Here is a 17,313-nt window from a genome sequence, read left to right as displayed (position 1 = left end):
ATTTTCTTTATTCTATTTTTGAACATGAAAATTTACTAACTTACCTTTCATACCCCCACAATATTTACAAATTTTCACTCACTTTCTTTTACTTTATTTTTGTTGTTCTTACACCACCCACATTTTTATTTCTCTTACTTTGTCTATTATTTTATTATATTCAATCAACTTTTCCATTTTTATCATAATATTTGTGTAAATAGTAACCGTAAAAATCTTCATAAAACTAAGGTAGTATTATTTAACTTTTTTTTATATAGTAAAGCCAATTCAATAAATAATAACAATTTGTCGTAGCAATGAGAGGATGATTTCCATTTGAATGTGTTCGTAAAATGACCGTCGTTGCGATCACATTTATTTTTACCAATGGACTAATTATCAGTAGTCTTTCAGATCACCGATCCTGAATATTAAAAAAAACAAACAAAATCGCAAGGAGAAGACAACTATCCTTATCTTTTGAGGGAGAAATCTTCCTCGTATAAGGAGGAAACAATATTATAAACCTAAAAACAAAACAAATAAACCAAAAAATTAAACATAAAATTAAAATTTAGGTCTTTACATCGGTAAGTTGATGGAGCCCCTTCAAACTCGTTAATGGGGCTAGGGATTTTAGCAAACAATTATTATACTTGATAATAATTAGCACCTTAAAAAGTTCAAACTTTTGTAATTACCACCTGATATGTTTTTTTTTTCCAAATCATTACCTCTTAACGGAAACTGTTAAGTTTGTCGTTAGTAGGGCACACCACAAGTCCTCAACGGTTATGTTAAGTTTTCCTTTTTTCCCCCTCCATTCTTCCTCTTTAATGTTCTTCTTCATTGTACTTTGAAATCTCATCCACCTTAAAAGTTCTCCTTCCTCCATCTCTGTTATAATATATTGCACAAAAAGGTTTAGTCAAGTAAAAAAAGAATATAGTACAAGCATGTTATTGTGGGGGGAAATCAATCGCTTCACCAAGGTCGTCTCCGGCAATGTGGACTTTATGGATGCCCTGTGCTAAATACAGATATTGAGCGCCTACAAATTTTTAAGGGCAATTATTTAATGTAAAACACATAATTATTATATTAATATTGTTTTATTTATACAAACTATATAGTCAAATTAATAATATGGTTTAACATTTTATGTATGATGGTTTGAGAAAATTGATGAAAAAGTTTGATGGACATGAAAAAGCAAATAAAAAGGGGCAGGCGAATAATCGAACTCTGGTCTTAGCTACCACACTTATGACTTATGAGTCTTTATCAATTGGGACAAAGATTACATAATGCATAATAAAGCAGCTGTTAAATATATAATATTTGTTTTTGGGTTTTAACCAACATAATTTCTTTTTGGTCCACAAAATTTTGTGGCCCGGTGTTGTAGGTCCTGTTGGACCCCTTTTAGCCGACCCTGCGCTTCACGTACTTGGGGGAGGGGGGGGGGACTATAAACGATCATTTTATGCTTAATTGGTGTGTAAATTAACAATTAGGTAATAAACTATAACTTCCATAGAAAAAAGGTAATAAACTATAACCTTAATCTCGTTTCGCGGTTTAAAATCAGCCACAAATTAAAGAACCCTAATTTCAGAATTGGGGAAATTAAATGCTTGCATGATCTATCTATGATCCAAATTGGGGGAAATTGAGGGATTTTGTTGCCTTTAATTAAAGTACTTGAAAAAATTGAAAAGAAAATGATTGAATTTCTTGTTTTATTTGTGAGAATTTGAAGCAAGATATGAACAATGAAGGAAGATTTAACGGAGGATAAAAGGAGGGAAAATCAAAAGTTGTTGAAGTGAGCCCCACTAACGACAAATTTGACAGATTCCATTAAGAGGGGTGATTTTGAAAACATTTATTAACTTGAGGTGGTAATTTTAAAAATAAATAAATTATAAGGTAGTAACTATAAAAGTTTGAACTTTTTAAGGTGGTAATTCCAAAAAATCACAATACAATATACGTCTGTTTTTCTGGTTTAGAGAGATCCATATGTTACAAAATATTAAATATAACTACATCATATTATTTATCTACAAATATTTTTAATATAAAATCCAATATCCTGTTGACTTTAAATAAAAAATCACTTTGTGCCCCATATTGATTACGGAGTATCATTTATATCATGAATCACATGCATCTCTTCAGATGTCACTCTATCATAGTTCAACATGCCCTATTTCTTATCCTTGAAGATTTTTTCTAAAGACTACGAGGTTATGTCACTGGGTGCTTCTCATAATGATTTCTAAACATCATTAGGATTTGACCTAACAAACATAAACTATGGAAATGATATTGCATCGCGGCATAAATAAAACTATTGCATCCCACAAAAATCTTCATCTCAATCCGCAAGTGTGTTTCTTTCACAATATATACTTCAATCCTCAATATACACAATAATCAAATTCAAGGAAAACTAATAAGAAAAATAAAGTAAAATAAAAGGTAGAGTAACATACCGAATATGTTTGATCGGTTGATAGGGGAGACATTTTTTTTCCACGAAACAGAGATATATGTTGTTGGTTATTCCATTATTTTTCTATTATCAAATTTTTTTGAAGAAAAAGAAGAAGAAAATTTCAGTTGCTAAAACTCAAGCGTAGATAACGTTTCAGAATTATCATTTTATACTCCGTAATTTAGTTTAGCTCCCTATCTTCTTATCATCCATTTAAAAGCCTTATATTATTAGCACCTAATTATTTAATGTGACTGAAAATGTGTGACAAATAAATCCACCATATTCCCCCGTATTCCCATTCCTAAAATCCAAATATCAAAAAATCATGATGCCCTAAAACGACTTCCTATCCCCCCCAATCTATCTACGGAGTAATTTGGTTTTCCAAGTCTATCAAAAACAAGCCAAAAAGAGCGAGAAGGCGCCCGCCCCCGAAAAAGTAATCTCCGAAAATATTATTCTCAACAAGTAGCAGCTCTCTCGCTATTTCTTCTCCCCTCTTCAAAAACACCATTTTCTCTCTCTTCCTTGCTCGTTATCCCTTGCTCGTCTCCACATACTTTTGAGGTAAAATCCCTCATTAATTCTTTCATTTCTGGATTCAATTTCGTTTTTCGTACATTATATTGGTTTATAATCCAGTGGAAATTAATTTCCCCTTTTGTAAATCAATTTGTTTATGCTTAGGGTTTCAATTTTTATGTTGAATTTACTCTACTTTACTCTGCTACTTCGAACTTCTACTTGTTTTTCAATTACATGTTGCCGAATCTGTCGTCGTTGATGAATTATCCGAATAGATTTGTGTTAAAATTGATGATAATAGTCGTCAATAGATGTAATAGGCATCATAACTGAGATTTTGCTTTTGAGGGAATTGCTTAATCTTTTAATTTTAGCTCAGGAGTGAGCTTTATTAGGTTTTACTGAACTGTGAGTTGCAGCTTTATGGTTATTGACTGTAAGTTGGGTGTTTATTATCTCTTTTCGGAAGTTGTAGTTGTTGTTTACCTGATTTCTCGATTAAAACCCGATTTATGTGCTATATTGTACTTTATGTTAATTGAGGCGTGCCATTAGAACAGTTATTGTTTTGCTTGGGGGATTTTGTTGTTGCTGAGTCCAACTCTTGGTAATATGGAGTGTTTGATTTTTGTTATGTGCTCAAAAATCATTGTTTGAAATCCATATTTATCCTTCTTCGAGGATAAAGCTGAACAGTTTGTTGGTGCAGTGATTTGAAGAGCCATCAGTATGGATTTTGACGAGTATGATTATTTAGAGAAGACGGTAGAAAATCCCGAGCCACAGAAATTGAAGGAAGCTTCCAATGGTGGTGATGAATCCATAAAATCAGGGGAGAAGGATCGCAGCCGGAGTTCTCGGCGTCGGGGTGAAGAGGTTGAGGATGAAGATCGCAAATCTAAGCGGTCTAGGTCTGGGGATGAGGTACGTGATCGTGATCAAGAACGAAATAGAGAGAAGGGTTCATCCAGGCATCGGTCACGATCTAGAGAAAGAGAAAGGAGCGAGAAGGATGGGGAGAGGCGCAAAAGTAGTCGAGGAGATAGGGATAAGGATAGAGACAGAGAAAGAGAAGAGAGAAATGGGAGGGACCGTGAAAGAGGTAGGGAAAGGGAAAAAGAACGTGAAAGAGACCGTGATTCTGGTAAAAAAGAACGCGACCGCGAGAAGGATGGAGAGAGCCGTGAGAAGGACAGAGATGATCGAGATCGACGTAGTAGGAGTCATTCAGTTAGACGTCGGGAGGAAGGAGAGAGGACTCGGGAGGATGTGGAGAAGACCCGGGAGGATGGGGAGAGGATTCGGGATAAGGAACACAGGGAGAGAAGCCGGGACAGAGAACTCGCTGAGAAGAGTCGGGACAAAGAATTTAGAGAAAAGAGTCATGAAAGAGATGGACGTGACAGAGAAAGCAGGTACATTTGTGTTAAAATATCTTTTTACCATTTATTATTTATTTGGCTGCTTTCAGAGGTAAACTTCTTCATCTAATTTGACATCTGCATATGTATTCTCCAGTTTGTGATAAATGGCTGATGAATCTTTTTTGATTCTCGCTAATAGTTCTGCCATCAAACAAACTGTTTCCTTGATTTAATGGATTCCTTGATATCACTTCTACGTGTCTCAGCAGGCTTTTAAACTGAGCTCAAATATAGCTTGGTGTCTTTCATGACTCATGTCAGGCATCAATGCAACATTTTTATTCCCTGTTCAAGTGATGCTGTAATTAATTTTTGGTGATATTTTGTTAAGCAGAACTCCTACGTTTTGTAATGACTTATGTGCTTTCTTGTGCTTTTGATGGTAAAATTTTCCAAGTATTGAAAGCTAGATTCTGGGAACTCGCAGATATGCTAGATCAATCTTCAGATGGTCATTCTGGCAAATGAGCCAGGCTCTGGAAATCAAGCTATGGCTTTTAATGTTCTGCATAAACTCCCGGGGATTTTGTGAGAAGTCTTGCTGTTGGGATTCAGTATTGGAGGCTATTAGGATGATGTTTTGTTAAGAATTTTTCTTATCCTCCACCTCTCGGCACAGTGCTTAATTTCATTTATTCTGTTGCAGACATGCTGTTAAGGGAGTGATGGGCTTTGCTTAGGAGATGCACTTCATCTTCTGATTCCTGTGGGATTAACAGTGTTCACTTGGCTAACAGGGCTTGCAAAATAGCAGGACTATTATGTTCTAACAAATTGTTTAATGACTTAATATCAATCCTTAGGCTATTGAATTCATATGGTATACTATTTGGAGGTTCTCCTTAAATCCTTTTCCCATTTAAGTAGTTCAAAGATTTACTCCATGCTCTATTCACTACTAGACACTTGACAATGGCGTTGCTGCCAGCCTGTCACCAGCGAGATGTTTTCAGGACTTATTCACGATAGTACCTACCTAATTCTTCTTGTTGGTCAGCCCTTTGAAGTCCGTTCTCCCAATGAACCCATTTTGTCTGCTCTTTGAATGTATTGTTTGGGTTTTCTACTTTCACCTGTTTGTATGCTGTAGGCATTGCTCACCAATAAGGTTAACCTGGCAGATTGAATGGTGCTTGTTTGGGTTGCCCGAGGAAATCTTTTGGGCTCTTTCCACGTAGATAGTAAAATTACCTATAGCCTCTCAGCCCTCACCCGCTCCCAAAAATGATTCTTCATAAACAAAAATGCTGCATCCCTAGTTCTTTAGAAATTTATTTGAAAATTCCCTTGCTCTTGATGTCCATGTCCTTGTGTTTGAACAGGTTTGTCAGATTGTCTTCTACTCCCGTATGATATTAAAGTTTGATTATTTGTGAAATCTTGTTCCTTCTAGTAACTTGCTGCAGTTCGCTGCAGGGCTTGGTCGACTTTTATGCGAGTAGTGGAGCAGATTGCTGCTATTTCAAGATCTCTTTATTGCTATAATAATTTTAAACATCCTTGCTGGTCCGATGGTTTATGTTTATTATATCAATTGGATTAGGACTTGACTTTTTCTTCATAGGTTTTAACCCAGTGAAGTGTTTGTCTCAGTTTCTGCCTTCTTTCCCCCCCGATCTTGCTCTTCTTAAGTTAAGTTATTTGAGTGTTTTTATTTTCTGCAGACGTCACAAGGAAAAGAAGGACGAAACAACTGAACCAGAGGCTGACCCTGAAAGAGATCAGAGGACAGTTTTTGCTTATCAGGTACGTTTGTGCACATATTTTATCAGTCTTTACCTTGTATGCTTGTGGCAGTATTTTCCTTTCCAATTTTATTAGCTGAAATTATCTTATGTTGATGGCAGCTCCCTCTAAGGGCGGATGAAAGGGACATTTTTGAATTTTTCTCTAGAGCAGGCAAGGTGAGAAGTCTAATTGTGTGCAATGTTTCACACAGTAGTACTATACATGGGGTGCTGTTGTTCACTGACTTTCGATGGATTTTCCAATTTTCAATTCTGAAATTATTTTCGTTGGTATACTATGTGAAATCTCATCATGTTTTGCTTTTATGTCATTCATTGTATATTGTTTGCTGTTGCGTTAACACTCTTTTATGCCACTCTTCTCAAGTCTAGGGTCAACGTTTGCCTAAAATCAATGCTAATGAATAATTTTAACCTTTGAACTTCTTGATCTGGTTTGGCTCAATCCTTAATATCTTATTATAAATATTGAATTAATACTTCCTTTTCCCCATATTAAGTTGACAGAATATATTTTTCACTGTCCCTTTTTTTAAGCGTTTAACTTCATACCCTTTTTAGTAAGTTTTGGTAATAAGTTGCAAGGGAGTCAGTTTCCATATGTTAGTTGTTACTTTCCATTTCAGTTTTGGTAATCCATCCAAGCTTGATTTTGTCGCCACCAAAATGTGAAAATGGACATGTGACTATGTGAGGGTCCGTTCGGGACTATTTTAGTTTTTGGTTTTTCTGTTTTTTCATCAAAAATAAAATAAAACGCGTACGGATAAAGCGTTGAAAAAATCAAGTATTCGTAGGTTTCCACAAAACTACAACGGAAAATCAAAAACCACTGTTAGTGGTTTCTGTATTTTGGTTTTCTGTGGAAGCGTTATCTCTTCTGCTCATCCAGTTTGAGTGTCTCTCTCCTCTCACTTGTATCCATTTAATTTCTGAGTTTCGTCTTCTTCCACAGATTTCCACTCTCCTCTTGCTCTTCCCTTCGTCGGTTGTCCTTCACAAATATACTCAAATTCTTCCTCCCCAAATTCATAGATTTAAGAATTTTTTTTGATCTATCTCCTCTAAACTGGAGTAGTCTGTATTCAGATCTTTGTTAAACCAATTATATTTCTCGACTTTCATTTTAAAATCATCCTAAAGAATGAAGGATCTTTCGGAAAAAGGGTTGATAAATATGGTGTTTTGAGGTTTTATTTTTATGATATAATTTTAAAGTGAAGAAGATTTGAAGAAATTTGTTGGGCTTTCAATTTTGAGAACTGAAGCGTGAATTAAGTAGTAGCAGCATCATAGACAAATAATTGATTCGGTTGATGAGGTTTGGTATGGTTGTTCTAGTGGAGCTATTGAGGTTTGCGGTTTCAGGTCAAAACAGTGGTGGTAAATTGGTTAGTGTTATTTGGGTGCACAAAATTTATCAATTTTTTTTATAAATTTACAATGGAAAAACTTGCATTTCATGACAGTCTGATGGGGCTAAAGAGAGCTTTCTTGATAAAAAATATGATGATGTGCAATTTATATATAATGAAGCACCATTTAAAGTTTTTGGGAAAGAAGAAAGCAAAAGAGACGGAGGATGAAGATGGAAGGGGTCAATAATATCTCCTGGTACGAAACATACAAAGTACCCCAAAAAAAAAAAGAAGAGGAAATTCTGTTTATGATGTAGTAGTCGGCAACAGTAAAATGCCTCGTTTTGATTGAGTTTCTAAAAAATCCAAAACTAAAACTAAAATCTGTTTTAAGTTTTATAAAAATTTAAAATGATGCCGAACGGACCCTGAGTTCTATAGTTGCCTAGGTGCTGTTCCGAGTTTCTGATGCCATACATGCTTGGATTTATTTATTTATCATGAGCCTCTCTTCCATGCAATCTTCTTGGGGATTGATTTACCCAATAGCTTCCTTATCCATTAGGGTGCTTGGTGATTTTAAGAATGTTTACCTTTGGAGATTGAAAATATTGTTTTTTTTTGGGGTGGGGGTGGGGGCATTATTGCTACCTTATTTTTTATGTAGGTCTCGTTTTTCCACTGATTCCCCAGTACTTCATATACGAGCTAGAGCTGTTTCATTCCTTTTCGTTGTTTTGATACTACTTATTCAATTAGCAGAAGTGCATGAAAAGTATTGTCCACTGTTGATGAATCCATATCAAGATACATTTATCTGCACAGTGGCTAGGATTCGTCCTTCTGACACCCTAAAGATTTTAGTATAATTTGAAAATAATGCTCTGGCTATTGGATGAAGCCCAGCTGCTTAAAAGGTAACGTCTAAGAACACATCAACCCACCATCTCTGGTCTACCACAATGAGCATGATTGGGTTGAGAATCTTGTGGACAAAGATAACATGTTTGCCGGAAATTTCCTTGCTTCACACGGCTGCTTTTTTCTTGTTTTGTATTATCTGTGCATTGTCTACCCATTTTTCCTTTCCTTTGCTTTCTTTTACAAAACTGGCTGGCTACTTTGATCTCTGTGTAACCATTTATATGAGTATATGATTATTCCATGAGATCCGTTCTTAAAACATCAAGTGTTATCCCCCCCCCCCCAATATTTTCTGAGTTCTGTTGATCATCTGCAGGTTCGAGATGTACGGCTCATCATGGATCGTAATTCTAGACGTTCGAAGGGAGTTGGGTAAGCTGTTTCACTGTATATGGCTTCACATTATGGATCTTTGTGGATTACTGATTAGTCTTCCTTTATAGGACATTTCATTACTTGGGTATTTTGAGAAGTTTACTTTTATCAAGCTTTTAATTGGTATTTGAAAGTTAAAGCTGATGTCCCTGACTCCCTGAGTTACCCATGGTGTTGTTTGGTTTACAACTTTACATATTGAAATTCCACAGTTTCTGAAATTGAAGTTAGTCTTTTAGTAGGCTATTTCATTTTGTATTTGTCATTTCAAAAAATATTGTCAGAAAATTAGGCTGACATCTTGGAATTTCTCCAACCCGGGCCGAGGACATCCTTCTGGTTCTGAGGAGTTTGTGAAGATTATTAACAACTAACATGTAAAGAATTGTTATTTTTGAGCAGAAAATTAACAGAAGAAAATATAATAATTTGCTTGATAGATGAATGAACACAAAATGGGATACAAAGGTAGTGATTTGAGGCCACCAATCTCCAGGTTAGTGACTTGAGGTTTCCACTCTCCAAAGCCAAAGCTTACCAAATTCTCAACATGCCTTCTAAACCCTAGTCAGTGTGTCTTTATTTATAGCATCTCTACTCTAACTACCTAATTTGTCTTCTACCTAATATTACTCACCACCTATTATGCCCTTCCCTTACACTTGGTTCTTTGCATAACAACTGGGATGTCAGATGCAGGCTTGTTTGATTGTGAAGAGGTGGATTGTTTGAAGTTGTCAAAAAAAATAAAAAATTGTATTTAGTACAAGTGGGGGAATTTTGATAACCAAAGGAGTTTTGATTAGTTCCAGCTATGCCAATTTAGTAAGCAGCAAAACCCGCTATATTTAACGCCAAACAATCGGTGGAAGAAATCTCCTTATCAAGGGAAAAAAGCTGTAAATTTTCAAAAGCTGTAAAAAAGACGTACCTTTTCTTAGGGGAGAATTACAATGAATCCATACAAATCAAGATTTATCATTGGAAAAGAATGTACATGCACACTTGCATGACGTACATTCGTACACTGAAATTTGTCTGAGGAGGTTAGGGGCTGTTCGGTGATTGCTTTGATACCAGTTGGCATAGGGGGGGGGGGAGGTAATGTTAATCATGTTATGCAGCAACAGATACACGAGGGAATTGATTTCTTAATAAAGGAAACACTACTTTTTAGAAAATAATAAAGATTAGGTCTTATCATCCAACATGCACTCGTGCAGTGGAAATATAAACAGCATTAGCCAGGGACAACCCTTGTTCAAGGTTTTAAAATGTAACGATTGTTTTTTCATTCTAGTTTTTGTTACATCAACCCTAGTTTGTATTGTTTGTATAAGCTTATTGCTGCAAATTATTTCATCTTTGACTCATTTCCTGAGTCTGATCATACTCCATAGTCCAGACTCATTCCTGAGAAGTATGCGTCATAATTCATTATATAGGCAAATCAATAGGGATTTACTTCCAGATTCACTCTTTTGCATTAATTTCCCCCTCTACTTGTCAGCTAATTAGCAGTGCTGAGACAGTTCCAAATTGACTGAGGAACACATTCACGTGTGTGTTCTTTTAAAATGAGAAGGATTTCTACATGTATTCAGCTGCAAGTACATGAATTGTCTACTTCAGGAACACTATCTTTATGTCACAGGTTCATATTTTAAGAACTTAAGCCAGCTACATAATCTTTCATCAGGTCAATTTTTTCTAAAAGTTTGTACTTGCAATGAAAAAATGATGCACCTGCTAAATAAATTGGTAAATGAATCTGATGTTTACTTAAGATGAATTCAAAAGCATCGAATGTACACGCAGCTAAATAATGATGTGACAATCACTTATTTGCACAGGTATAGCTTTAATATACTGTGTTCGTGTGTATTATTCTATTTGTTATGGGCTGGGAAAGTGCATAATGTAATTGGCAGTTTGTTTGATAAAATAGGTTCTTTTATTTATATCATGTCATGTGCTTGTGCAGGTATATTGAGTTCTACGATGTTATGTCAGTTCCAATGGCTATAGCTATGTCTGGGCAACTTATCCGTGGTCAACCAATCATGGTTAAACCCTCTGAAGCAGAGAAGAACCTGGTTCAGTCTACATCTACTACCGCTGCAGGTCTCACTGTTTCAGGGGCTGCAAGGAGGTTATATGTGGGAAATTTAGTTCCTAACATTACGGAAGATCAGCTACGTGTGGTAATAAATCCAGTTTCTATTCTTCCTGGTTGCTCATTGGTTATTGGAAATTTGTAACTAGGGTGTGTGTTCAGATCCAATTTATGTTGGTTTTAAGTTGTTCATTAATGTAGTTTTTGGATACTGCACAATGTGGTATTACAAGCCTTACAGATATACTGGCTTGTCTGTTAAATTTCTGAAGTTTTTGTAGATATTGAGGGATTGAAAGAAGTTGATGTCTTTTGGAAATAAAGAGTAAGAAGTTAAGTAGGTATTTGTATACATTATGCAAGTTTCTCAAAACCTGCTTTATATATTAAAAAAGAGAGTAGAGAAATTGGTTTGGCCCATTGACTGGCAGCTAATCCTACCACCATGTTTGAAGACTGGAATACCCTCTAAGCTAGACCAGTCAGATAGGTCAACCGGGCTGGGTTATTGTCGGTAAAGAGTTACAACGAGTCTAGGGATGTTCTTTTGGAGCACAGACATCTTAGACTCGTCTAATTTTCTTGTTTGATGTGCATTTTTGTACCATTTTTTCCGTGTGTTTTGGAATGTTTTATTTAGATTGTTCTGGTTTATTCGAGGTTGGGTCCGGTTCTTGAGTGAAGTTTAGTTTTGTGCTACTATTAACAGGCTGGGCGGTTGTTCAAGCTTAGTTCTCAACTTAGAAGTGAGTTTTTGAAATAACTTTTCACGGGTATCTAGATTTCAAGTTAGTTTTGATCGAATCGTCTTTGTCGGTTCAGGTTAGTTTAACTTTCTACATCACTATGGCTCTACCTCAAGCACATGTAACTCTCTTTTTAGAAACTCTCTTCTCACTCTCATATCTACCATCAAATTTCACTCTCAGCATCAAATCTCTTTCTCTAAACTTTTATTTCTACCAAATCTTTAAGATATAGGTTAGCGAACAAATTCCTGCCTACTGAATTCGTGGGTAAGTTTTATATATGATTCCACATTGATTTTTCTGTTAGTGAAACCTGAAAATTTGCTGGAACTTCAGTAAAGATGGAACGGTTGCTTCAATCAAGAAAGTTCAGTTGACTTATTAATTGTTGTCGTTGACAATAAACTATGGCTAAATATAGAAACATTGTCAATGTGATCCATTAAGCAAAAGGAATTATATTTGAGTTGCATGGTACTTGTTTGTAAAAATAGAAACAGCATCGCTGCTAGTCTTAATTGTTTTGGTGAAGGCGCTATACATCTAGGCCTCTCTATTTCCTGTGATTGGCGAGACTGATGTTGGATGGTTGGGTCACTGGGATTATCATTGATAGAAAACAAGTGGGGAACAAAAGTTACGTATCTTCTCGTAATATGTCTTCAATCGTGGATTTATACTTGAAGAGGTCCATTTTGACTATCTTCTTGTTGTCAAAAAAGATCAGGTTGACAATCTTCTACCTGCAGTGGTTATTTTTTAGTTGTCAGGACTTTTCAACTTTAATGTATTTTTGGGGTTTGTGCGCGCGTGTGTACTAGTGTAGTGTGTCGTCGCTAGTTTTCTATTCCCGATATATCTTTTGGCTGCCTGTATAGAGTTTCTTTTTAGATTTGGAAATCAGACTTTTTTTTAATTTATTTACTTGCTTTTTCACCATCTATCTATTTTATGAGTCATAACATTTGAAATTCTTGCCAGGTTTTTGAATCATTTGGGATTATAGAGCTGGTGCAGTTACCTCGTGATGAAGCAGGTCTCTGTAAGGGTTTTGCTTTTGTCCAGGTGAGCATGTCATTCAGTTGCCTCCAGCAAAATTAGCTTTTTTTTCCCCGATTCTTTAAACAATTGACACAAGCGTGCAACTAGTATAGACCACTTTGAGGTCAGGGAAAATGTATATAGTATAATGACATGATGAAGATTATAAAAGGTAAATAAAACTATCTCCATTTTTTTTTCAATTGCACCATTTGGGGTTGGCACAAAAACTAAGAGAGTAAATATCGAAAATGATCATGTGATATCAAACAAAAGAAAGAGAAAGGCCATGTAACAATGGTGATATAAAATGTGTATTAAGGGTAACATGGATATTTGGCGTGTAAAGTCTGAACACACCAAAAAACATGTGAAAACAAACCGTAAAAGATTAATATGCAACTTCCTAAAAAGGGAAATGGTGCAAATAAATAAAAACGGAGGACTAGTGATTTTTTCCTTCAATTCCCAGCTCATCGATTTTTTTGTTCCCCCCATTTTCCTGTTCTTACTCAAATGCTGAAAATGATTACAATAGTTGTACCCTCTCCCTAATTTCCTCGTCACCTTCTTACTAGATGACATAGATCATCATGCATCAAACTTCTCCTCTTGTTGCGTACTTGCGTGCAACTTGAAGTGTTAAACTGCTAGTGGCTTACATTACATAGTCTTTGTTGGTTCCTGTTGAGTTTCTTTTATTTTGATGCTGATTTTTGTCATGCTTTGCAGTTTGCACGTCTTGAAGATGCCAAGTCTGCTCAAGTTTTAAATGGACAACTTGATATTGGTGGTCGGGTTATGAAGGTAATCATGACAGCTCTTCTCTAAGTCTTCTGTTTGCAAATGGTTTTTCACATTTTACACCTTTGTTGAATACTTTTATGTATTCCCGATTTATGTGCAGCTACATGTGATCAATGTTTTTTATTACTTGTTAAAAAGCAAATTGTTTTATTAGGGTCTTTTAGAAACGGCCTTTCTAAGTTCTAACAGTGTTTGACTGTTTAGAAGTTAGGTCGCATACATTTGGACCATCTCATACCACTTGGAATTTTTATTTAGTGGTTGTGGTTATTTTGTTGGAAGTTTTATATGTTGAATGGCTAAATCATTACAAAACTGGTGAAACAGCCGTTCTAAATGCCATACTAAACAGGTACTGTTTTCTTGGTGAAGTGACTTATTCTACATTTTGTTGCTTGTAATATCAGGTTTCAGCTGTTACTGATCAACCTGGAATGCAAGATGCAGGGGCAACTACTGGTGATTTAGATGATGATGAAGGCGGTGGCTTGGTGAGTAGGGGACTCTTTTTCTTGGGGTTTCCGCTTTTCTTATTTTTGCTGCTAATATCTTGTATTTGAAGCTTTCTAATGTTTCTTGGAAACAGAGTCTGGGGTAGGGTTAATTTTATCCTGTAGAATGTCCCTTAGAAGTTGCTTCCACTTTGAAAATTTTTCAAAAACACTAAGTAGCTCAAAGCTTTATTGTTTTTGTGAGTTTTATGTGGGTATTTGATGCTGGCATAAAATCAACCTGTCCATTCCTCTGTTTTGTTGGTTACAGTAAACATGTTAATGCTGATCTAGACTTATTTTGCTGTCTGAGCGTTGTGCCGCTTGTGCAAATTGCAGCATGCCTGTTACCTAGGAAAAGTTGGAGAAAGAAAACAAATTATCTTTGAAAGGATACCAGGCATATGGTGTACAATTATATGCAGTCAGTGTTCAACTTGGTTGTTATTTACCCTGGACCATTTAGCAACGTGCTTTTTATTGTGCTCCACACCTTATGCCACCCCCCCCCCCCCCCCCCCCCCCCCCCCCCCCCCCCCACCCCAAAAGAAAAAGAAAAAACCGCCTAACATAATAGCAACACTCTTTTAATCTACTCCGTATATTTGACTGTTTTTGTGTGTTATGAAGAACCCTACCGGTAAACCAACCATACTATAAGGTGAAATTATTTTAGGCTCTTGGGGAGGGGGGGGAGGATAAGGGAGTCCATCCAAGAACAGCACCTGGTAGGGATTTTGAACCCATGACCTCAAGGGTATAAGGTGAAACCCTTTCCAACTACACACAATACAACGTAGTTGTAGTTGACAAATTGACGTTGTAGTCAGAGGCCCCGAGATAGTGAAATCTGTAACTATAAGAAGGCATTGCTTACAACATATTTGTACTGTTTATGACATCATCTTTTCCCCTCTTTTTTTTGTCCTTCCAACCCATTGGCCATTTCCCGAATACGGAGTAATGACTACCCCCCTCCACCAAAGAAACTGTTTATGTTGGGGCAATGCACAGGGCTAACCTAGTCTTTTTATACTATTCAAAGCAACAAGTTGACCATATGTCTTGCAAAGTCGCAATTATCTTTGCTTGTTTTGTATGAAATTGGTCTCTGCAGTCTGAATATTTTCTACTTTTCCAACTTATGTTCTGTTCAAAATAGAACCAATAATTAATTATCTGATTCTGCTTTTTTTAAGGCTTTAAATGCAAGTTCCCGAGCACTCCTCATGCAAAAGTTGGATCGCAGCGGCAATGCTACAGGGTTAGTATCTTTCAATTTAATTTGGAAGGGCCAATGTCTAGTTGGCCATGACTTTTGTTATATTAAGCTTTATCGTCAAGTCTTGGGAATTTGAGTTGGTGGTATGCCTTTTCCTCAACCTTGAGACAAATAGGTGTCTGTCAATTTAATGGCGTTTTGATTGATGTTGTTGGTGTGATTGTAGTGTTGCTGGTTCACTTGCCTCCTCAGCTGTTAATAGCGGAGGTCTTTCTATGGCGTCTATGCCACTTCCAGGGGCTCCTGGAATTTCTCCTTTGGTCGCTCCTCTCATGCAGCCTTCTGTTTCTTCTCTTGGGGGATTACCTGGTTCTGGTCTTTCTGCTGCTCCAGGCACTCTCTCAATGGTTGATACCATGGGCGTCCCCAGCGAATGTCTTTTGTTGAAAAATATGTTTGATCCCAGCCTGGAGGTTTGTAGCATCATTATTAAGGGTTCTATTGAAATGCTTCTGTCTTTTTGTTGATACCGTTGGTTTCTTTGAAATGCTTCTTTTTGTTGCTCATATTTTTTCTTTTCATTCTTTCAGACTGAACCAGATTTCGATCTGGACATAAAGGAGGATGTGCAGGATGAGTGTACGAAGTTTGGGCCACTGAAGCACATCTTTGTAGACAAGTAAGAACTCAAAGCTTTTAGAGCATCATTTTAAAGTCATGAAATAATTAGCGTACTCTTGGTTATATGCATGCTGTATTAGTACTTTGTATAATAAATGGCCTGAAAATAGAGCTGGCGCAATAAAAGGACTTAAATTATGGTGAGATTATTTTGAATAAATTGTCCAAGATTCTCTAAATACATGTATTTATATGTAAATGCGGAAGGCCCAATGTATCGGTGTCTTGTTTAAAAATGTGTCTTGATCGTTCTTCGTTCACACTTTGTTTCTTTATCTTTCTGAGAGCAGGAATACCGAAGGATATGTATACTTGAAGTTTGATAATACCCAATCAGCAATGAACGCACAACGTGCACTACATGGCAGATGGTTTGCGGGGAAAATGATCAGTGCAACATACATGGTAAGTAGATTTTTTAATCCTTGGCCTTGGTGTAATTCACTGGGATAAATCCCTGATACATTGAGTGGTGTTCTATACTTCTATGCAGCTTCCTCTAGAATACGAGGCTAAATTTCCAGAAAGCAGATGAGAAAGTATGTTGTGGAGTTGCAGTATTTGTGACCGAGCTAAAGATATCCGGAAGATGATTGGAGTCGTCTTCCGGTACCTGTAGAGAAAGCCTCAGGCAATTATTAGGATCATTTTCTTTAATTTATTTTTTGTGATCTTTAGTAGGTTGGTCCTTCTGGTTAAGGTCCGGCAGGAGTACTTTTATTATTCCAAATGTAGCGAGAATAGATTGATAGGTTGGATTTGTTAAAGACTATTGTTTTTCACAAAGTTTATTTAGAATTTTTGTTATACCAAGGGTCTGAATACTTGTGACCAAATTTGCCATGTACTCATTTCTCAAATTTTGTATAATTGCTTATATTTCCTGCAATTCTTTTTGTTGTTCAGTTGCAAACATGTTTTTTCTTGTTACAACAACGCAACACCCTTTATATGGTTTGTCTCTTTCAAAGTTACAATCTGGACATCTACACCCTTAAAATCGTCTTACTGGTGTTACAAAAATGACTTTTATTTGGCCACTCAGTTGCATAGAAATCTGCCCTAGTATTTAGTTTTGGATAACAGATATCCAATCAGAATTCCCGATAAATTGTATCGATTTTTGGTGTGATGCAAAGCAGACATTTCACTCATCTGAATCTGAACGTTTCATATCCTCATATTTGCCTGTTTTTGTTTACTCCAATTGTTTTTTGGGCCTCTTTTATTGTTCTTTTTCCTTTGTTACTAAACTTTGGATGCCTCTTGAACGTGGTTGTGGTCCATTATCAACATCCATTTGTGCTCCATCCGATTCCATTCCTCCTTGATCCTTGGGTCCTCTAGTATTTGGGCCTTATCCA

The 17,313-nt window shown here is 36.3% G+C and overlaps 1 protein-coding gene across 2 annotated transcripts; it reads left to right on the top strand.

The window, feature by feature from the left end:
- Positions 1-2,796: 2,796 nt before the first annotated feature.
- Positions 2,797-16,838, top strand: LOC110777391 (uncharacterized). 2 transcript variants are annotated; one of them, XM_021981994.2, is made up of 14 exons: positions 2,797-3,055; positions 3,723-4,428; positions 6,102-6,183; positions 6,285-6,341; positions 8,784-8,839; positions 10,827-11,046; positions 12,689-12,772; positions 13,481-13,555; positions 13,963-14,046; positions 15,246-15,310; positions 15,495-15,741; positions 15,859-15,947; positions 16,240-16,354; positions 16,443-16,838. In XM_021981994.2, the coding sequence occupies exons 2-14, from the start codon at positions 3,743-3,745 to the stop codon at positions 16,482-16,484; spliced, it is 1,902 nt and encodes a 633-aa protein (XP_021837686.1). In that variant the 5' UTR covers positions 2,797-3,055; positions 3,723-3,742; the 3' UTR covers positions 16,485-16,838. The 2 variants fall into 2 exon arrangements, with proteins under 2 accessions (XP_021837686.1, XP_021837687.1); XM_021981995.2 differs by lacking the exons at positions 2,797-3,055; positions 3,723-4,428 and adding an exon at positions 5,021-5,759 and having other exon boundaries at positions 5,854-6,183.
- The last annotated feature ends 475 nt before the right edge of the window (positions 16,839-17,313 follow it).

Source organism: Spinacia oleracea, chromosome 4 (assembly GCF_020520425.1).
Source record: "Spinacia oleracea cultivar Varoflay chromosome 4, BTI_SOV_V1, whole genome shotgun sequence".
Lineage (NCBI taxonomy): Eukaryota > Viridiplantae > Streptophyta > Magnoliopsida > Caryophyllales > Amaranthaceae > Spinacia > Spinacia oleracea.
Note: the sequence above shows the minus strand (reverse complement) of the source record. Positions and strands in the feature narration are given on the sequence as shown.